At 39.0% G+C, this 23,663-nt stretch overlaps 1 protein-coding gene across 1 annotated transcript in view; it reads left to right on the forward strand.

Moving 5' to 3' along the window:
- Window positions 1-23,663, forward strand: part of SUSD4 (sushi domain containing 4) — a 693,417-nt gene that overhangs the window by 196,115 nt on the left and 473,639 nt on the right. Inside the window, exon 4 of the mRNA XM_044060186.1 lies at window positions 8,526-8,714. Within this exon, the coding sequence (XP_043916121.1) occupies window positions 8,526-8,714 (189 nt within the window). The remainder of the gene's footprint in view (window positions 1-8,525; window positions 8,715-23,663) is intronic.

Here is a 23,663-nt window from a genome sequence, read left to right on the forward strand (position 1 = left end):
ACCTGCACGTCCCTATTCGACCAATCTGCAGAAGATACCTCAGATTTCTTGCAGGATCAGAGCACTATCAATTCTCAGCATTACCTTTTGGCTTATCTACTGCGCCCAGAGTATTCACAAAATGCCTGGCATCAGTAATATATTGCAGACTGCAGGGAATTCATATTTACCCATACCTGGACGACTGCCTGCTACAAGGGGACAACAAAAGCAAGTTGACAACAGATTTGCAAAGGGTCATTTACTTGCTACAAGCACTGGGATACACAGTCAATCTACAAAAGTCAAGACTGACACCATCCCAAACAAGGACATTCTTGGGGCGAGTGAATTGGACACAGTGAGACAAATGGCATTCCTAACTACAGAAAAACAAAAAGAACTCCCTCTTTACTTCTTGTCCCTAACAAAGCTGAACAAATTAACAGCAAGAAAAGTTCTGCAGGCCTTGGGCTTCATGGCATCATGCATAATTTTGGTTCCATTTGCCAGACTACATATGAGAAAACTACAGTGGTACCTGAATTTATGGTCCCAACACAGACACAGCCTCGAAACAGAAATCCCACTAATTCCATGCTTAAAACAGGAGTTCCTATGGTGGGCCCAGGCATGCCGGTCCAACCCAGGCCTTCCTTTCTCAGATGTCAAGCAAGCCAGAGCATTACAACAGATGCTTCAGACCTAGGATGGGGGGCCCACATGCTGGACAAATGCGTGCAAGGATTGTGGACTCAGGATCAACTTCACCTGCACATCAACCTAAAAGAAATGCTGGCTGTAAAACTGGCTATCCAAAAGTTCAGACCATTTCTCAAAGAGGGCCAGCTGTTGATAAGGACAGACAACACCACAGTCATGTGGTACATCAACAAACAGGGAGGCACTCATTCATACCCCTATGCAGAATGACTTTGGAACTGTGGACCCTGGCACTCAGCTACAACATCCAGCTGCAAGCAATATTTGTACCAGGAAAAGAAAATACTCTAGCGGACATCTTAAGCAGGACCACATCAGATGCTCACGAATGGCACCTGCACCCGGACATCTTCAGGACCATTACAAAGAAGTGGGGAATGCCTCAGATAGATCTATTTGCATCTCCTCACAATCACCAACTCAAAAATTCTGCACAAGGACATTTCACCCACTAGCATGGAAAGTGGATTCGCTCTCCTTCAGCTGGAAGGGCCTAACAGTTTATGCATTCCCACCTCTCCCTTGATACACAAAGTACTCCTAAAAATCAAGGAAGAACATCCAAGGATAATCCTGATAGCTCCAAACTGGCCAAGACAACACTGGTATCCACTACTAAGGAGCTTGTCTCGAACAATATGTGGCCAATACCCTGATGCCTTTGATGCTAACTCAGAACAACTACAGCACCATACATCCAAACCTGAAAACCTTACAACTGACTGCATGGAACATCACATAGCAGCAGCTAATCAAGAACTTTCCCAAAGAGTTAAAGACATTATTCTTGAAGCACGCAGACCTTCAACAAGAAGGAACTACGCTGGAAAATGGAAAAGGTTTGTCAGCTGGAGTTCTGAAAGAGGAAAAGATGTGTCAAACATAGATATGCCTAACATCCTGGAGTATCTGGCGAACTTCTCCATTCAGGCCTGTCCTACTCCTCCATCAAGATACATGCATCAGCTATTTCAGCAGAATACAGCTTTGATCCACCTGTTTTTCACACCCTCTGCTCAGACAATTTCTCAGAGGAATCAAGAATGTAAAACCTCCAAGAAACCACCATTACCAGCTTGGGACTTAAACTTCGTACTAGAAAAGTTGACACTATCACCCTTTGAGCCAGCAGCAACAGCAGACTTACAACACCTGTCATGGAAAACTGCTTTCCTACTGGCAATTACCTCAGCAAGGAGGGTTTCAGAACTACAGGCCTTAATGGCAGTGCAACCCTTCCTAATCTTCCACCAAGATAGAGTATCCATGAGGACTAATCCAACATTTATGCCTAAGGTGGTATCCAGAGTGTCTTTAAACCAGGCAATCCACCTACCTACCTTCTTTCCCAACCCACAAAACAGAGGGAAAGAATACTGCATACCTTGGATGTACATAGACAGCTACGCTACTACTTGGACAGAACCAAAAGCAGCAGAAAGACTGACCAACTTTTTGTGGCCTATGCAACAGGAAGAGAGGGAAAAGCTATTTCCAAACAGACAATCTCCAAATGGATAGGAAATTGCATACGATTCTGTTACTCCTTCCATGGAAAACCAATTCCACAGAACATAAGACCTCATTCTACAAGGGCAACAGCCACTACCACAGCCTTCTTGTGGCTACCAAAGACATTATTGAGGCGGCTACTTGGACCTCCGTGCATACATTTGCCAAGCATTATAATTTGCCTCTATATTCCAGATCCCGAGCAGGGTTTGCCACTGCTGTACTGCAAGGGATCCTAAACACACCATAATCTACCTTATCCTCCTCCCCCTAGTTGGCTATGGTATTCTACCCAGCTGTTATGACTGCAGATGCATCCATGAAGGACATAGTACAGTTTTGTACCTACCATAAATGTAGATGTCCGAACTGGATAGCATCTGCAGTCAGGATTCCTCCCTCCTTCCCCTCTGAGGTACTCCTAGGGTGTTTACCCTCCTAATAGCTAGCTGATGGGGGGGAGTCTTTTATGGTGTATTTGTTTGTATATATGTACATACATGCTTATTTTTGTGGTTACCTCTATCCTTTTGGAAACATTGGCATCTATCCAAAATATTTTAGCCTTCAGGAGGGCTTCTGGCATCTGGGGCAAGAAACACTGAGGAAGATGGCGTCGGCTGATGCCTTTATACCCGAAGTCCAACAGAGATGACGTCGGATGAAGAGCGACATCAGCGAAGACGACCTGACTTTGGAATCCGGCCGACTGACGGGCTGCCTGACGACAGGACAACCCAGCTGTTATGACTGCAGATGCTATCCAGTTCGGACATCTACATTTATGGTAGGTACAAAACTGTACTTTTTGGATCCTTCGGCAGATACTATGGGTCTTAGTGGTGGGTCCCTCTCATTTTTGTGGATCCTGGGTATTCCAAAAATAGTGGGTACCCTAGGTTTGTCCACTTTTAAATATATATAAATTTTGTGATCAATAAGACCTTCTTGTAACATATCATTGAGACCAATATCTATTTTATTATAGGCTATGTTCACTTCATTCTTCGAAACACTAGAATATCTTAAATCATCCCATAATATTTGATTCATCTTACCCTCATATTGTATACTATCCATTATAATCACCCCACCGCCTTTATCTGGTTTCATTACTCATATGTTAACATTTAATTTCAATTCATCTAATATTTCTTTTTCCTTAATACTTTGGTTAGTCTTATATTTAATTTTATTCTGTTCTTTCCTAAGTTCCTTCTCTATAATTTTCTCCAGATTTTTTAACTGCGGATGTAAAGGAGGGTTATAGGTAGTTTACTTTGTATATATACACACATCATATAACTTCTATATTAAGTTTAAAATCCACAACAACAATAATACTGTGTTATGGATTGTTACATGCTAATTCCTTATAAGATAGACTAACTGATGCTCCTAAATTAATATGCTGATAAACTCTCTCTAGTATAAGTATTAAACTTATTAGAGTAATTTCCTACTCTATATTATTATTACTTGTTGTACAGCATGCTTTTTATTTCTAGGTAGTATTTCTTGTTGTACTTTTATTATAATCCTTTCTGTTAATTTTTAATTTTTAAGTTCTATAATTTTCTCCCCGGGCCTCTACTGAAAATGGAAATATATCCAGTTAGACTAGCCCGGTTAACAAATGTAAAATAAATAAATAAATTTACTATGTAAAACTTCAGAGTGTCAAACTTCTCAGTTTAAGTAAACAGGCAATGGAGTACTGGTCATTTAGCCCAGGAAAACAATAAGCATTTAGATTCAATTGCCACCATAATTCTTGTTTTTCCAGTAGCTACCCCAAATTGCAACCTCTATACCCTAACTTAACTTGATCAATGACTCTAAATTTAAAATGATGCCCTGGATTTTCTTGAACGTGTTTTTTCAAGACATTATTTTCTTTCTCTTTCCTTATACTATAAATATGTTCAGATATTCTTTCTTTTAGTTTGCGCTCAGTCTTACCTATATAAAAACCAGCCCATTCTTGACATTTCCCCAAGTAAACTACATTTTTAGAATTACAATCAAATTTATTAAATTCTGAAAAATTCCTATTCATAATTGAGAATTTCTTCCCAATATCAATATGTTTACAGTACAGGCAGGCCTCACATCTAAACATCCCTGCATTCTTTCTAATCATCTTTTGCTCCCTTTCAAGTATACTTTTTAGATTAAAAACTTTTTTATATACTATCCTTCGGGCAAGGCCATACCTATTCCTACAGTTAGTATCTTCCATTAGGATATTCCAATTTTTCTTTAAAATATCCCTAATCAAACTTGCATGTACATTATAAGTGGTTATAAGACTCACTTCATATTTTATGCCCTGCTGGTAGTTTTTCCTTTGTGTACTAAATAGTTCTGTGCTAGAGTCTATATGTATTGGGCCTCTTAAAATAGGTTTAAAGTGCCCTTCCCTTAATCTGTACTTCATCAGTAAGTTCTTGTAGGAATTGCACTGGATAACTTCTCTTTAGGAACATTTGTTTTAGATTAACACATTCAGATAGAACATCCATTTCTAAAGTAATCATCCTTACTGCCCTTACCATTTGGCCTTTCACAATTAATTTCTTCTGGTATACTAGATGTCCACTGGTAAAATGCAGGAATGAATTCAAATAGTTTTTTTCCTAAAAAATGTTGCTGTAAAACATGAATTAAGCTAATCTTTTATTAATTCTACATCCAAATATGCCATTTTCTCTTTTTCAAGAGAAAATGTAAATTCCAAGAACGTAGTGCTCTTATTCATCTCATTCGCTGTCGGTTTTGTTACTTCAGTATCTCCCCTCAGGATGATAAAAATATCATCCAAAAATTGTGTATAATACATGATTTTCTCCATAATGTGCTCTTTTTGAAAACATACTGATTTTCCCAGAAGGCCATCACTAGGTTGGCAAAACTGGCCCCACTCCCTTTTTTGCAGGTAATAAGTCCCTTCAAATATGAAGAAGTTGTTCTTCAAAATAATATCAAGTAACTCCTCAGTTAATCTCAACTCACTCGATGGTGCCCCTTTCTGTAATAAAAATTATGTTACCCATGCTCTTCCTTGTTCATGCTGTTGGTACATATCCCATAAGAAGGGCCAAGAATCCTTACATATTTGGTGCTCTCTCATTACATATTTTTTCAAAATACTGTCCACTACCTTTTGTGCAAGCATAGGTTATAGAACTTCTCCCATCTATAACTGGTCTAAATGGTGGGTCTGACAAATTTTTATGAATTTTAGGTGTACCAAACATAACGGGTAATAGGTGTTTGTATTACCAAAAATGGTATAAATTAATGTCAATTTGTCTACATATAAATAAATCATTAATATATTCCTTAATTTTATGGTATGCTATGTTAAGTTCATTTAGTGTTATAATCTTATACTTATCTATAGCCAACAGTTTCATCATTCTAGTCACATACTCTTCCTTTGTCATAAACATGAGCCCCCCCCCCCCAACCTTATCAGGTTTCATAACTCTAATGTTAGCAAACCTTAAATTGTTCAGTTCATAACATTCATCTTCTGTAATGTTATTATAACAATGCCATTGATTTCTCACCCTTATTTGGTTTCTAGAATCAATTTCACACATTAGTTCAAATAATAATACAGAGGGATGTAGGGTGGGTTAAAAGTGCTCACAATAGTAAAATCATTTTTATCACATTCTTTTTCACCAAATAATAAATTTCCAAGTTCAATTTACGTATAAAAAATTTAAAGTCTATTAATATATTTGGTAAGTCAGCAAGTTTTAAAGGAACAAAAGTAAGTCCCTTTGCAAAGATGTGAAATTAAACATTTTAAAGTCACCTGTGTGTTCAGCAGGATAGTAGGATTGAGTTAGGTTATATCTACACCTTGTCCACTAGGGTTCTGTTTGTTGGCTTGTTGATTCAAAAGGAAAGGAGCTATCTCTGTCACCTGTTCTTGTTGTTCTTGCGGGGTTTGTTCCTCCCCTGGGATGCATTCTGATTCATTCTGCCAGTTGAGGATGTTGCTACACAAAAATTCTGGTTGTTAACATTTCCTGCTTCATTATTATTTCTCGCATGTTGTGCTCTCAATCATTCACTTCACCTCACTTGCTTCTCTTCCTCCTGGCTATCTTGTTCATCATCACTTGAGTGAGGCATGGTCTGTACAACCCTTGCATTATCATTGGAAGTTCAGTTTAGTGAACCTCCTTCATCGTTATTGTCCTGACTGTGCAGAAGCGGAGGATGCAGAAATGCATTCCCATTTACATAATGTCATTGGTCCCTTTCAAGTTTTTTATTCTTAGTTGCTTTTAGTTTATGTATTAATTGTTCATTACTTTCAAGAATTCTAATGTATTCATATTTATATCTGTTGAAGTCAGTGTTTGCTCGAATTCTATTCTCGAGCTGCAACAGATCACTTAGTAAAACTTTGTTCTCATTTTTATAATTGAGTACCATCATTTTAATCAGTTCTAGGCTTGGTTGATTAAAAAAATGCTACAAGATCTAAATGGAACTTTGAATTAGGGACAACTCCCATAGGGTAGCACCATTGTCTCAACCCCTTAGATACTTGCTTCCTTCTTAAACATTCCTCTAAGTAAGCCACTTCTAATTGGGTTTTACGATATTTTAACAGTTTGACATCAAGCATTTTTAAGTCTGTGACAATAATGTTACCACTGGCCAGTTGTTCCGCTATAGTATTCGCATTCACAAAGTTAAGTTGGAAATCCGTTTGTATCCATTCACTAAACACAGGAACCCCAATAAGCCTCAGTGGTTGTTCACTGGTATGCAGTCTATTTAAAGATGTTTGACCATTACCTTGATTAGCACCAGATATTCCGTTAGGTTGGTTGCCACCATAAATTCCATTACAGCTCCCACCCGTCAATATTTCAGGGGAGCCCCTTGTTGATCCATAGCAGACGAGGTAAATTCCAACCTTAAGTTGGCCTCCATTTGATTATTCATAGACTTCTCACCCACAGGAGAATTCTCCAGATTAACTCCTACTTCACAATGATTAGGGTTAAGGAAATTGTTGTGTACTTTCTGATTTAATTCAGCCACTTTCGGGGATAACACTTGAACAACCCTCGTTAGGTTGCTAATCAATGTGGTATAGATGTTATTCTCACTTGCAGTTTGTGAGAATAAAATGGGAGTACCCAGTTCACCCTCAGTAGCCATGACTTCTGGAAATACAACAAATTACTGTGTAGAAATGAGACAAACTAGAAAAATAATAAAAAGAAGACATGGCAAAAAGAAACTGGAACCAAGAAACTATTTATTGTTAGTGCTGCCATCCATTCACATAAAATGAACTTCTTCAGACAGATTAAAAAGTCTCCACCCCCTCCTTATATAGACGATATAAAGTCACATGATAAATTATACCAGAATTAAAACATTAAATAAAAGTAAATTAATTCACTATATACTATTTAAAAATTATTACTTGTATATATACACACATCTTATAACTTCTATATTAAGTTTAAAATCCACAACAATAATACTGTGTTTCTTTATTCGTTTACTATGTAAAACTTCAGTATGTCAAACTTCTCAGTTTAAGTAAACAGGCAATGGAGTTATAAGATGTGTGTATATATACAAATAATAATTTTTAAATAGTATATAGGGAATTCATTTACTTTTATTTCATGTTTTAATTCTGGTATAATTTATCATGTGACTTTATATTGTCTATATAAGGAGGGGGTGGAGACTTTTTAATTTGTCTGAAGAAATTCATTTTATGTGAATGGATGGAAGCACTAACAATAAATAGTTTCTTGGTTCCAGTTTCCTTTTGCCATGTCTTCTTTTTATTATTTTTCTAGTTTGTCTCTTTTCTACACAGTGGTTGTAAGCTAATATAAGAATTTATCTGAGCACACACTGTTTAAGTTATTGTGTATGTGAACTTTGAGTAAGCTTCTGTAATTAGTGAGTAGTAATGGGATAGATGAGTTGTGCAGAGACATGAAGATTTCCACTAATTAATACTACAGAGAAACAGTAACCCTGGGTACTTAGGTACCACACAGAGCAGAAGGTGCAACAGAAACTAGGTAAGCAGGGACTTGAGATGGGAATCATTATGGATCATAACATTAGTTTGTTAATTTAGTATGTACACTAATCAGCAAAGAAGTGGAAGGTCGCACCAGGATTTTTTTGCACAGAAATCTACACATTGCATATTAGTTTACATGTTATATTTCAATATTGCTTTAAAGAGCACAGATAATGTAGATAAGCTTACATTACTGTCATGTTTTTGTTCTACTTTGCAGGTTGTCTAAGACCACTGACAAATCCTCACAGTTATGTAAATGTGTCAGAATCTGAGTCCTCCTTTGCGGTAGGAACTGTGATATATTTTCAGTGCTTCCCTGGATACAAATTGGAAGGGACAGAGCTTCTTGAGTGTATGTATAGCCTTATTTGGTCTGACAGCCCACCTCGGTGCCTTGATGTTGAAGGTAATATATTTTCTTCCCATTATTTGTGAAATGTAAATGCCTCTTGGACATTTTGTGATGCAAGACTTCACCAGAATATAATTTCTTGAGGCAGTAAACAATGACAAACTGTGTCCCTTGGCAGGCAGTGATTGTGCTTAAAAAAAGTTTATTTCATTTTTATGCAGGCAAATACATGTTTTGCAGTATATATATGGATGCATAGGCCAGTGACAATGACTGTTAAAAAAAAATCACACAGCATGCAAACAGAAATTGCAGAAATGAGACCAGTTATACAGACTGCAGCTCATTCAGGAGTCAGTACTTTGAAACTAGGGATTACTGCTTATCTGCTGTTTTACTGGTAAGTTTTGGTTTTTCATTGTTAGTCTGATCAGAAGGCTAATATTATGATGTAAAGTAATGAAGAGTTTTGTCATCAGACTGAATTTTTACACTAGGACCTAAAAACTTCACGTGTTGTGTGCTACAGAAGCACATAGATTTCACATAATAAATGCCCCTTATTCTATTAAGAAAAATCTGTATACTCTGAATAACTAAAAAAGATGCAATTCAGTTTGTTAAAATTTGTGCACTACTTTTTTGACTTTGTGACAGAAGTACTTAAGTGATATGATTTACATTTCTGTCACACTGTTAGCTTGAATTTGCTGTACTTGAAGGTTATAGGGGTCAGCAAGTTAGGAGGTAAAAGAGAACATCAAGATTAATTAATGAGGAACTTGGGAGACAGTGTCTGTCACCTTTGTGCCATGTGATACTGCTTATGTGATATTGGTTTATTTATTTATTTGTTTATTGGCATTTGTTTACTGGAAAAGTCCACTGAGCCAAGCAGAGATCATTTTCAGTGGAGGCCTAGAGAGAAAAGCTCCACAAGAAAATACAAATAGAATATATAGACTATCACAAGGCACACTTTGAGTATATAACAAAGGGAGGAAAAATTTCTTAGCAGTAGTACATTTGGAATATATGCACACATACTTGATACACACTTAATAAACTAATTAGAATTTAGTACAACTTTAGTTGACATATTATGGGTGAATATAACATGCTTAGCACTCAGATAATGACTGAGATTTAGAGCTGGGGAAGATATTAGGAGGCTATAGCAGTGATGTTGCAGAAGTTGTAGTATATAAGAGGAAATGAATGGAAGAATATGGGAAGGAACATTTAAGAAGTTGAAAGAGATAGCAGTACAAGTAAGAAGGGTGGAAGAAATAGAAATGGAGGTCAGGAGAGAAGGTTGTTGGTAGTAATGGCTAAAGAGAGAGAAAAAGTGTGAAGGAGTGGTAGTGTACTTGAGATATATTTATATATATATATATATATATATATATATATATACAGAACTGTGTTACAAAAGAAAGTAAGGGGAATGGTAGAAGGCACTAAGATCTAGTTAATGGCTAGAGGAGGCTTAGTGTAGTTACAGAACCATTTGGAGTGAAGGTCGTGCATAGGGTGGCTTTGAAGGAGGCAGTGCATTGTGTTGTGTGAATGTTTGAAGGAAGGCTGTTCCAGATTTTAGCTATTACCCAGGAGTATAGTAGCTGGCCAGCAGGTAGCTTAAGTTTCTGTATTTGGAGGAGGCATTGGGTTTCTGATTTAGGGACCTAGTGGGGTTATAGTAGGAGAATAAGGACTTTAGGGCAGGGCAATTCTGTGGTTTAGTAGGTACTTAGTGTGCGGTAGTTAATTGGAGATAAGTTAGTGTCAGAATTCGAGCCAGTTTAAAGTTTTTAGGGGTATGCAGTGGTGGGTGGAGTGGTGGCTGTTTGTTGCAAATTTATTTCCAGTAAATGGTCAGGCATTTATAAAAAATAAAGTGTTGGTGAGACCAGATCAGCAGGTTGTGTTTCTTCCCTTCAGGGAATGTAAACCAGACAGGCAGCAGACACCTGGTGACCATGGACAATGTCTGCACTTTGTTCTAAGCATAGAACTGCATATAAATGTAAAGAATAATAGTAATGAGGCTTATTTGGGCCTACTAAACAGTATACTGAATTTGGTATAAACAGATAATTTCTATTATTACGTGTCTCATTTGGCTGAATGTATGGTAAATGAATCATTGCAAGGGGAATTTATCAGGTCTGTAAAAAGAGCAGATGAATTTACAGACAGGGAAAATAAAGGGGACTAAATCTGTTGTGCTTCAAAATGAGAGGAGTTTAGACAGCAGTATTTAACACATGAGGAGATTTATTTAAAGTAATGTTTAAAAGTATTTTGAGGAAGTATTGGTTATTATAAAGGAGAGAAATACAGAGTATCTTAATATGCACATTTTATGCGTAATAAGTAAGTCATAGAGAGTGGGTAGAATAACAGTTATTCTATATAACCTGTTTGAGTAAATGACAACCCTTGAAAAATTATCTCTTTGATCACAGATGTTAATCAGACAAATTAATAGGGTTAATTTAGTAAGAGTAATATAATGAACCTCATTACCATTGTACTTTAAATTTATTTGCACTTCTGTGCTTAGAACAAAGTGCAGGCAGTGGCCATGGTATACTAGGTGTCTGGTGCCTGCCTGGTTTACATTCACTAAAGAAAGGAAGCAAAATCTCCTGATCAGATCTCACCATTTTATTTTTTATATGTTCCTGACCATTTACTGGACAGCAGTAGACTGAAAGTTATAGTACCACATATACAATGTTAAACTATCAGAATACTGACATGTTACAGTGTCAAAATCAAAACTACTGACTATGGGGTACGTCTCTTAACCAAATACACTCAGTCAGAACAGAGCCTATCAGCAAACAACATCAAACCATTGTTAATAAAACTCAGAAATGAGCGCTAACCTGATGCCTGAGAGAGGGGCAAGTCTTGCTCTCCTCACATATAAGTTAATAGATATTTTGATTTTGACATTTTTAAGTTTCAACATTTTGATATTTTAGCATTCTACTTCAGTATTATAACTTTCAGTATTCCACCAATCAAGAAACACTTTCTTTATATTCTTTTAGGTAACTATGTAAGTGCAGTGATCCTACAGGCCTTCTCCAGTCATGACCCAAGGTAGTACATAAAATAAATAGAGGAAATTTGGCCAGCATTCTTCGGGGAAACTCCCTTGCTCTTCTAGAAGGATGATGTGCTTTTTTATTATCTCAAGGTTAGGGATGAGGAGGTATTAGGCTGCCAGTAACAAAACAGTGGAGAAATTGCTTTGCATCTTAGATGGAGCCATCTAGTGTTGTACTGTATGGTATTCCAGCAAGTGACTTACATTTTGGAAAGGGTACGTATGTTGTAGACATTGTGGAACTAGAGAAGGATATGTGTATGACCAATCCAGGCTTTGTTCGTGAATCATTAGAGAAACAGTGTGAGCACTCCCACAGAGAAAACTAAGGATAAATCTTATCAGAAACATAGCAGGCAACCTCTAATTAAGAGGTAGTACTAATTGTGATTGTCAGTTTTGTACACAAATAAAACAAAACTCTGGAAATATGTAGAGCACTAACATAACCTTTTCTTTCATTAACTATAAATAACACTAACAAGATGCAGCTAGCAACAACTACTCAGGCAAAAACTATAATGAGGGAGCTACTAGGACATGGCACAGCTAATGGCAAGCAAAGACTGAAGTAGATAAAAAGCAGCTGTACTTCAGCAGAGTTGACCTGTATCAACACAAAAGGGTGGCCATCCCCGCAGTTAGCGTTATCACCTTTTCATGTCAAAAATTCTGCACATGTACATGCGAGCAAAATGCTTGCAGAATAGAAGTGTTCATTAACCTCCTCTAGAGGAGATTGTCATACAGTATTACTGTGCTCACACAAACATATTCTTGTGTTCTTCAGTGTCAGTGACAGTGTCCCTTAATTCTGGGCACTTGGCAACCCTACCCACAATCCTAACTCTTCTTCTCTGTAGGGTGGACAGAACATTGTAGCATAATGTGCAAGTTGTAATCTAACATGTGAGCTGAAGCTCTCCTCTAGGTTGTTCCATATGTAGGCCATACGTAGCCAGGAGTTGAAAGTGACTGGACAAACCATAACCTGTGGCCTGTTTTAAGTAAACTTGGACACCCATGGGTGAATGCTAACAGGAGGGCATTATCTGCCATCTAAATAGAGAAATGAAAAGATGTCATTATACATGTTGTTCTGCTCTGCTGCACAGAGCTAGAATTTACACAAGCAGTCAGGGTGAAAGAAATCCATCGTGCATACAAATAATGTGGTGGATGGGCTCTCTTTAGTAGAGAGATGTATATGCCTGTGAAGGGTTTTGAAAGCTTGTCTGCCAAGGATTAGTGGCGTGCTCACAAAGGAATTGTTCTATACAGAAAGCAGTTTTCCCTTCCTTTGGAGCATAAGAAGGAATTCATAGCAACAGCAGAAATTGCTGGCAAATGTGAGGTTGTCTTCTCATGCTTGGGGTGTAGCACTGCATGCACATAGTTCATAGTTCATAATTTGGTACTAGGCTATCGGCCCTAGGGCCTATACAAGCCTAGCCATAACAATTTCCTGGCTATCTCTTCCCACACTATTTACTTCCCTGGACCCCTGTTTAGCAGGGCGACTGACGTGATCCCCGGGGTGAATTTCCTTTCTCCCATCCAATCATCAAGGTTCCCTTTGAAGAGGGCCAAAGAGGTGCTCTGCTTGACATATATGGGCAGTCTGTTACAGAGTCTGGGGAGTCTCTGGGTCAGGAACCTATCCATCCAGCATGTTTTGTTTATTGTGATGACAAGGTTTAGATCCCTGGAGCGTATGGCTCTGAGGGATTGGGATTTCTTTAAATGTAGCATGTCCAACAGCTCTGGGTTTGACATGGCCTTGTATGTTAAGCAGAGATCGCCTCGGAGTAGACAATATGTGACAGAGTATAGCTGGAGTTTTTTAAGGCGGTCAGCATAGGGCATCTGCTTTAGGCCTGTGATTCTTTTGTTGAGGTATTTCTGCGGCCTTTCCAGTTGTTGCAGATGTCTTGAGAGGTACATACCAAATGGGGCATTGTATTCTATAATGGGCCTAATGAGGGATGAGTACAGTGGGACAATGACCTCCTTTTTTCTGGATGAAAAACTCTTAGTGATGAGGTGTGCCACACAGAAGGATTTCCTGACTGTTGTGGCGATGTGGTTATTGAAGGTGAGACCACTGTCCACCTGTGTCCCTAAGTCTCTTATCACCCTTTCGGTGTTTAGTGTACTGCCACCTATGTGGTAATTCACGGGTACATGTTTTTTCCCAAAGGGGATAACTATACATTCTTGGCATTGAGCTTGAGCCCATGGCTCTGGCACCAAGGGTCTATATTAGATCAGCGAACGCTTAAACAAGCGAACGCTGACTGATCGACTTTATTTTAGCGAATGTTCAAAATATCGAAGCAACAGAAACCCAAATTTTTTCCTAGGGAAAGAATTTGGTTGTCCGTTTCTGTTGCTTCAGTATTTTCAGTGCTGTGGTGGAAAGTTACTTGTCGGATTCAGGTAAGTGTGCGATTGTGTGGATGTGAGTGTTAGGGTGGGTTAGGTGAGTTAGGGTTAGGGCTTGGGTTAGGTATGTGTGCGATTGTGTGGATGTGAGGGTTAGGGCGGGTTTAGGTGAGTTAGGGTTAGGGAGCGGGTGAGGTGAGTGTGCGATAGTGATGGACCTTAGGGTTAGGGTTTGGGTTAAGGTAAGTGGATAGTTAGTGGTGTGTGCATAGTTTAGTGTAGGGTTAGGTGTCAGATTTTAGGTGTATATGTGTGGATTTCTGTTTGTTTGGTGTGCTTGTGTTGTGTGTATGTGTTTTGGATCAGCGATTTTTTTTCCCTAGAAAAAAAATCGCTGATCTGACAGTTCAAGATTGTAAGCCTTCGCTTACATAAGGTTGATCAATCAGCGTTCACTTTTTTAAGCATTCACTGATCTAATATAGACCCTGGCACCAAACATCTGTTTCTTCAAGGCCCTTTTGTAGAGTATCCACATCATTTGGGGATTCAGTAATGGCTCCCAGTTTGCAGTCATCTGTGAACTTTGTTAGCCAGAGTCCCTTAGTGTTGGCGTGTACTTCAGAAAAGTAGATGCCAAACAAGAGAGATCCCAGAACTGAACCCTGAGGTACTCCACTTGTCACTTTTGTAGAGCTGGATTTGGAGTCAGCTACTTTTACAGTGTGGGTTCTGTCAGTAAGCCAGTTTGCAACCCATCAAATGATGTAGGGATTAATGCCTAGTTTAGTAAGTTTATCTATGATTCCAGAGTGGGGGATGGTGTCAAAGGCCTTGACGAGGTCCAGATAGGCTGCGTGGTATGCCTTACCCTCATCCACGGCTCTGGAGACTGATTCAAAGAAGTCAATCAGGTTCAGGAGACAAGATCGTCCCTTCACAAACCCAAACTGGGTGGGATCCAGTGTTTGAAGGTTGCCAATGTCTTTGTTTATAAGTTCCATGATAATACATTCCATGGCCTTGCAGATCAGGCTCGTCAGACTGATGGGCGATCGTTCCCGAGATCCAAGGTGGATCCCCCCTTGTGGAGTGGGATAACTGTAGCCACACAGTGGGCACGAAGCCTGAGGTGAGGGTATGATTAAACATGACACTTAGGTGTGAGGTGCCAGTTCATTTTGCAGTTCATGTAGTACACAGCCCAGGATGCCATCTGGTCCCATGGATGCTGTATTTTTAACTTTGGAGAGTGAGTTTCTTACCTGTGTGGCCTTTATTACCGGAATTTGGCAATCTTCCGGTATTGAGATTGGTAGTCATGACATTTCTTATGTGGGCTGACATGGGTGTGCCCTACTTTTAAGTACTTCTTTCTGTAAGATATGGAAGCTAAGACGTGCTGTCCTTATACTTCCTACTTTGTATCAGAGACTAGCACTATGCCTCTTTCTGGCCAGTGCTCACATGTACATCTATTTCTACCATTTTTTTCACCTGTGGCTTGTTCCATGGCAAGATATGTTTGCTCATGATATACTTTAGCCCATCTCTTTGTTTCCACATTCTTAAAACATTAAAAAGTACAATCTCATATAAACCATCCCTTAAAGCCTAAGGCACAGTTGAGGTATATCATGTGGTGGATAAGAACATCTGATTAAAAAGAGTATAGAATTGTAACCTTGCCCCGAGAGTTAGAGGGTTGTCGTTGAATACACATGTTGAAGTGTGAAAGCAGGTGCACAAGTAGTTATGTCGCTCAGACCAGAGCTACTCTCCTCAGCTGGAACATCCAAAACTTTCCTACATTTGCTGTTCTGTACAAATTACAGTGAGACCACCTGGATTTTCTTCAATCAGGAAAAGTTGGATGGCATATGAAAGTGTCCTGAAAGCATAAAACAGTAGGATGAAAGATCTCCTTTTGAGCATTAATTCTAGCAAACAGTGTTAAAGCCATTTTCTCTCATCAAGAGAAAATGAATGCTGCAGTGGCTTGTAACTGATCTTCAGCATTTTACTCAGGGATTAATGTACATGAATGTGCAGGTGTCAGGGCAGGGTAGCACTATACAACATATGAGACTTCAGAGGCAGATATTATCAGGTCTATGGCAATATGGTTAAGTAGTAACAGTTCTGTTGCAGAAGCATTTACTTTTATCCATGAAAATGTATGGACTAATTAGCTGATTAGCTTTAAGTTAAGATACCCCTAAGAATAGTTGGCCCAGTTGTTAGGAATCTGAGAACATACTTAGACAGTAATATGGCCTTTGACCAACATGTAGTCAGGGTAGTAAGAAAATCATTTTATGTTGCCCAACTTATAAATAAGGTTATGGCATTCAGGTCCAAGGTAGTTTTAGTACCACTTTATTCAGGCCTTATCAGACCATTCATTGAGTTTAGTGCCCCCTTCAGCATGTACCTGACCAGACATATGCAACAGTTGGAACATCCACAGAGATTCCTCAACAAGACAATGAGGTATATTGATACATTGTCCTGTACAAATTATTTTAAAGTCTGGTCTCTGTACTCAGTCTCCTACAGGTTACTGAGAGGCGATCTATGCCTGGCATATAAGGAATCTTCAGATCCAGCCCTGATGGACATTTTACACATCCGAAAAAGTGAATAGTACCAGAAACAATAGATCCAAGGATTTAAACTTTGCTTGTGACATAAACAGAATATGCTGGTGAGACAGATTTGTGTGTCAAAGGATCCCCATGCTCTCGGATATGCTCCCCGTCCATGTGAAGCAGAGTCCATCCTTAACCCTTTACAAACGTAACCCTGACCATTGGATAGGAAATCAAAAATTCACCTCCAATATGGCCCCCATGTCTCTGATAGACAAAGGCCAACAGTAAATACTCCCTAGCTAGCATACCTTCACACACACTAAACTTTTACAACCTGCTAGCTATCATACCCCTCCAAATAGACCCCCAATCTTCTTCCATTTGCCAGTTCGTTATTCTCAAGACATTACATTCCCATTGTCTTTGTTGAATACATTTCTGGAGACCCAATGACTGAAGATTTTGGCCCAGTCCAAAATGGTGGATCCTTCCACACTTTACATATATTCTGCTCCTAAGAAAAAACACAAAAGGCCTAAACATGGGACTCAGTCTGCCCAGGCTGATTCCGTCGCACCTGTAGAAGTTATAGAACCGACAGTACATGAGACTGTCTCTCAGATGCCCTCTGTCATGACCCTGCTGGAGGGCAGAATGGGGTCAGAGGATTACATGTCTGAAGAGACTGCTACTGCAACTGAGAAGGGGGAACCACAGATCATTATCTCAGTGGGATTCGAAGGTATCCCACAAATTTTAGTATGGAAAGAGATTCCTGGAAATCTGGTTGAAGCACATCAGGGGGTTGGTTCCTCTGTTCTTGTTTCAGGTGGATGTCAGTCCAAAGAGAAAGTGACAAAAGACTAAACATGTTTTGTCTCCTCCCACTTCTTTGTAGAAGGAGTGGATGGACTTTTCTCAGGGCCTGTTCAAGGCCATTATGGCTCTTAAACCTCCTTCCTTTTCAGCTGTTCCACCCACTCCAAAGAAGGTGGTAGAGGAGACCTCTGATTATGATGGCCATTTCTTAGCTCACTCCTCTGAAATTTACTCTACAGGACAGGTGCCCTTAGATGACGAGGATTTCCTCTCTCCTGATTCCCCTGTAGAAGCATCCTTTGGTGAGAACATTATAAATATAATGAAAGATTTTGAGTCAGAATTTAAGCCAATCTCAGGTGCTGAAAAGATATACTGCAGTCTGTTAGAAGTGGACACTCCAGCCCTTTCCATTGTCCCTCCAGTCCTGGAGGCCTTTTGGGATGTTTTCATATCCACATCCACAGCTCCTGACTCTCAACCCCCAGCTCCCAAAAAGCCAGACAGATTCTACAAGGTTTCAGATAAGCTTAAGGCCTTTTTAAGAATTTGTAGATAACCCTTCAGTGGTGTTCTTAGCCACAGACAAGCCTTCAAAGTTCCTGCTAAATACTAATGCCCCACCTTCAAACAAGGACTGCAGATCTATGGATATGTGGGGAAAAATGTCTATACTTTTTCTATCCTGGCCTTTAGGGCCATTAATTAGCAAACTGAGATGATCATATACCTCTTAAAGGTTCATAAGTAAGTACTAGGCTAGCTGCCCTTGTGAGCTATTTTAAGGGTAGCCAGTTTCCCTTCTTCTGCTTAAATAACCTATCCCATTTGGTTATATATTGGTCTTACCCATCCCATAGTCAATAATTATATATCACCTCTAAGGCAAATAACTTGAATCATACCATAGATAATTTGAGGACCCATTCATAGGATAAAGCATTTAGGAGCTGCCTCTGTCCATTAGTAGTACAGAAGGGAGTCCTGGGGTAAATTTTCTGTTTCCCATCCATAGATCCAAGTTGCTGTTGAATATGGACAAGCTTGATGCTTGTTTATGTAGATGGGAGTCAGTTCCACAGCTGTGGTATCCATTGCAGGATATACCTGTCCCTCCAAACTGTTCTGTTGATGTTACAGAACAGGTGTAGGTCCCTAGGCTGAGTATTTCTGATGCCAGTTGACGTGCTCATATGCAGTAAATCCATCAGTAATGGGTCAGAGGATGCTTTGTGTGCCAGACAAAGGACATGTCTTAGCAGTCTGTAGGAGACCAAGTATATTGACAGGGCTTTGATTCGGTCCATGTAGGACCTATTGTTTAGGCCTTGTATCCTTTTACTAAGGTATCTCTGTAGATGTTCCAGTTTTGCTTGTGTCTGGACAGATGCATGCCAACGGAGGCATTATATTCTCAGAATATTCCCTTATCTCTGAAGTATGGAGATCTTGGATTTGATATATCAAAATTCATGGGTGTGGGGGACTTGCCCCTCACACTGGTGGCTTCAAGAGTTCCCTGCAAAAAAAAAAAAAAAAGAAGTTTAAAGAAGAGCAATGTTTGACATTTGCTCTTCTCCTGCATTTCCAGTGTTTTTTTAGTGTATCAGTGCTCAGCATTACGAGTGCCAACATTTTGGTAGGGAAACATTCCACCATGAACATTTGAAAACACAGCTTTCTGTATTTGTCTTTCTTTGCTTTCTTAGAGTCACAGACAGCATTGTGGTAAGAATCCATAAAAACTTTACCAAAAAAGAGATAAGTAAAATAATAAGCAGGCTAAGATTTTTATTAACTACAGAAACTTCTTCAAGCATGAAAACAAACTGCCCAGACCTGTGGCATAGGTGTAAGAAGCCCTGACTATGGTCCAGGTGACCCCTGTTCAGTTAGTAGTGCAAGAGACTGATTGACTTGTCAGTGGGGTGAGCTTCAGCACCTAAAGTGAAGCTCTCCTCAGGCAGCTAGGCCCTTAACATTGGTGACACATAATGTAGGCTGGTTGTATCGCCAATATGCAGAGGCCATGTTGTCTTGTGCTGCATCAGGCAGTGACCTCTTTTCTTAGCCACAGAAGCCATAGGTGGGGACAGGAGTATGCATACCTGCCCTCTCTGACCAAGAAACTATCCTGAGTCAGTGAGCAGCCTAGAGGATGGAAGGGTAAGCTGCTCCACAGGACTCACAGCTGGCCTGCTCTCTGCCACCTAACTCATGTTGCTTGGAAAATGGATGGGCTGATAGGGCTTCCCAGGCAGAACAAATGGACCACAAGACTGTCCTGTAACATGGGGATTCCTAGCTGCTGTCTCCTTGAATAGATAAACTAATTGCCTACAGGTAGTGAAGACAGTGAGCAGGGTCTTATGAAGGTGAAAGAGGAAAATGTGGAGACAAATGAACAGTACTATAAGTTGTACAACTAGTAACACTTCAAGATCAAGTGTTAGTGCAGTGAAAGCATGGTACATTTGGACTGCATGCTTTAACTTCAGCAGTGAGAGTGCCGTAAAGTAGCAAAGCCTGGTAGATAAATCCTTAACATTACATCTCTTTAGTTCAATGCTGAGCTCTAAGTCAATGGCTGATGTTCACAGGATAGCAGTAATTGCACCAATGTGGTATTCTTTGTGGCTTGGTAGTTCTGTAGATATAATAACCACCTTATAGCTGCAGGGATTAGTCCCTAACAAAAACAGGCACATTTGCTGACACACTGAAAAACTAGATGCCAAAACCTAACTTTCTCTGAGTTATTAAATGGTCCAATAGACAGTTTTTATGTCACAGCTCTAGGGTTCAAATTTTAAGCTCCAGGTAAATAAACTGTGTTGATAGAGTAGTATTATTTGCAAAAATAGTATTCTGTATGTGCACAATGCTGAACAGACAGGTTTCCAAATCATAGGTGTAAGATTCACTCCAGAACTCTTGTCACTGACAATGTAACATGACATGCTGAAGTATAGTACTCTTATAGTATGTGGCTAAACGTGTACAGGGCCCACATCACAGCTCCAGAGTTGCAAGTATATTAGTTAACTCCCTGACACACACACACACACACACACACACACACACACACACACACACACACACACACACACACGCTCTAGGACATGATGGGAACAGTGAGTAAAGAAACAGTTTCATAAAAAATATGCTGTGCATGGTCCATTGAATAACAATTTAAGAAGTCAGTTGTTTACATAAGCAGTCAGAAAAATGCAAATATATAGTCTTATGTTTTACAGACTGGGTAAAGGGTAGAGCAGAATGGGTTCAAGAAAAGGATACGAGCTTCGTCTAGCTGAGTATAATAAATGTACTCAATGTGCTACATATTTTTACTCTTCTTTTATGCAGTATGCCTAGCGACAATGGAGATGTCGTGACTCAGCTGTATATTTAGTGGGAAATTGCCACAATCAGATCTAGCTCGTAAATTGTGCAGGCATTTGCACAACATATCTAAAATGTATGCATATCAGTACTCAGTCTAATATTATACATGCTGGGTTATGGCACAGTACTACCTGCTGGTTATAACAGAATGTGCCCACAGCCCTAGTAAGAGTGCTGAGCCCTTAGTACTTATACAAAACAGAGACGGAGGGTCTTTGCAGAGACTCTGAAGAAGGAAAGACGTGGAGTATCAAAATATTTGACAATGTATAACACTTTTTTCATAGCATTTTGTGACATTATTTAGTTTTGTTTGGAAATTGTGTAACTCAAGTAGTAATTTTCCCACTTTTTGCTACCTTGAAATATACGTACTAAACAGTAGCTTTTGTTGTTGCTGTTGTTTTAATTGCTGCAGACTACACTGAAAAAGTTTAGAGCTCTGTTAATCTTCCCAGCAGGCTAATATAGTAATGTTTCATCATATGCAATGGGACAAGGAAAGCTTTTTGTATCACAAATTGCAGACTTTACTTGCACAAACTAACTTGATTTCTCAAAAATATTGTCAGATATGAAATAAATTTCAAACTATGCATGCTGCCTTTAAAGCCAACAAACTCATCGATCCACCCGACACTCCTTGCCATAACAATAACTATTTTATTTATTTTATTTTTACTTATATATTTAACCATTTGCCCTTTATTTGTTAGATGGAAAAGTGAAATAGTCTTCAAACGCTTTTCAAGCATGACCTTGGGCATGGGGCAAATAAAAGTAAGATTTATACAAGACAGGAATCATCAAGTATTGCAGTATTGAGAGAAATATAGAATAGACCTAAATACATATGTAGCGGAATTCTGTTGATGCAAAAGCACTGTTATTAACCATTGCATCTAACAGTGACTTGCAAGCAATTAAAAAATACTCTTTTACCTTTCTCTTGAAAACTTAATACATTATCACCATTCCTAATGTGATCAAATATTGAATAACAGGAGGGAGTCACCTTGGAGAATATTTTTCCCCCTCGAGTTTTTGTTACTGTACTGTAATACAGTGTTAGTGCTCTTTGGTAAGTGAATTGTAGTAGAGAGTGAAAAGGCTGCTTCTAACAAGGGGACAGAGGTTAGCATGTAATAATTTAAAAGTCCCTGTAGTAATAGCAATAATAATAATAAGAAGAAGGATATTATAGCCAGAGGCATAACTGGATTTTGTAGCACCTCGGGCTAATCTCTATAGTGAGGCCTCACTTTCCAAGCTCTTCAGAGCAAAAAAAAAAAAGGTACACTCCTTGTACTGGCACACAAGTAACAAATCTTGTTTTTCTTTTAAACTGTTGCAAACTGCTTGTTACAAATGCAGCATGCAGTTGCCACAATTAATACCACACACAGAGTGCTACAGCATTCAGATTTTAGTTTAAAAAAAAAGCCAAATCATTTTTTTTTCTTTTAAACTGTAACAAACAGTTGCTGCAGTTTAGACCTCACAGGGAGTGCTACAGCACTTCGGTTTGACTACAAATAACAATATTGACTTTAGAATACACTAAAGAACCATTGGTTATCCCCTTCACACCTGCCATTTCTGTGCTACTAATTATGGCTGCTGCTGGGATGGTTAGGCATTAAGCTCTTCCTAGAGTTAAAGAGTGATGTTGCATTTCTTAAGGAAAGAAGATAGATTGGCAGACTTCATTTGGTGTCACCTGGAGTAGGTCAGTACTTGCAGGATAGTAATAAAGAGCAGAGGCAGTAAATGTTCAAGACTTGTAATAAATGTATTGACACCACTTGCTTTCTGGTGGCAGAAGAGCTTGTATCAAATCCTTAGTTTTGTCAACATCTTATCAACTGCAATACATGTATTCAGTTTAAAAGTAAGATTAGAACCTAACTGTTGTCCTAGGTATGTATAGTTGGTGAGATGGTGCCTCTTTTGGCAGGTGTCACAGACCATGGTGCCTGATTATGAGGGATTCAGAATGAGGAAATTTAAGAAAAGCTGGGAGTGGGCTGATTAAAGCCCCTCTACAGGCTAACCTGAACAAGTAATATTTGTTTAAGCTTTGTTTAATGCAATAAATCATTATAGTTGTGGAAGGGAAAACAGTAGATTTTTACTGAATAACAATAAGAGGTTTGGGTCCTGTACCTTACTGTATAACAATAAGAGGTTTGGGTCCTGTACCATGCCCTGATCTGTTCTTGCAAGCAGTTATCCTAGTCTGCAGTACCTGTGCCTTATTCTTACATTAAATGTATATTCTATGAGGTAGTTTTTACATGGCTGACTGGTCCCTTCTTCATAACTATAGTTTAGTACCCTTGCTATCAGAAGAGTGTAGACTACAGTTTCAAAGGCTCTTAACAAGTTTCTGAATGCTGTAACACTGAGAAGCCTAATTCTCATATTTAAAAAAATGTGATTTGCTGTAATATATACGCTGGTTGTGTCCTACTACCATCCCTTAAGCCATGTTATAGATAGGCAATGAGTCCATTGTTCAAACTGTGTTCAGGTAGATAGATATAGGTTCATAGGTGTTTACTGAGCTAATGACCACAAGGGACTTTTTAAGCCTAGCCATGCATCCAAAATCTCTGACAAATTCTGGTACCCTTAATAAGTGTAAGCAGGGTGTGACACTACAAGCCACAGCTA

The sequence above is a fragment of the Protopterus annectens genome, chromosome 1.part2, assembly GCF_019279795.1.
Source record: "Protopterus annectens isolate FY-2018-M chromosome 1.part2, PAN1.0, whole genome shotgun sequence".
Lineage (NCBI taxonomy): Eukaryota > Metazoa > Chordata > Ceratodontiformes > Protopteridae > Protopterus > Protopterus annectens.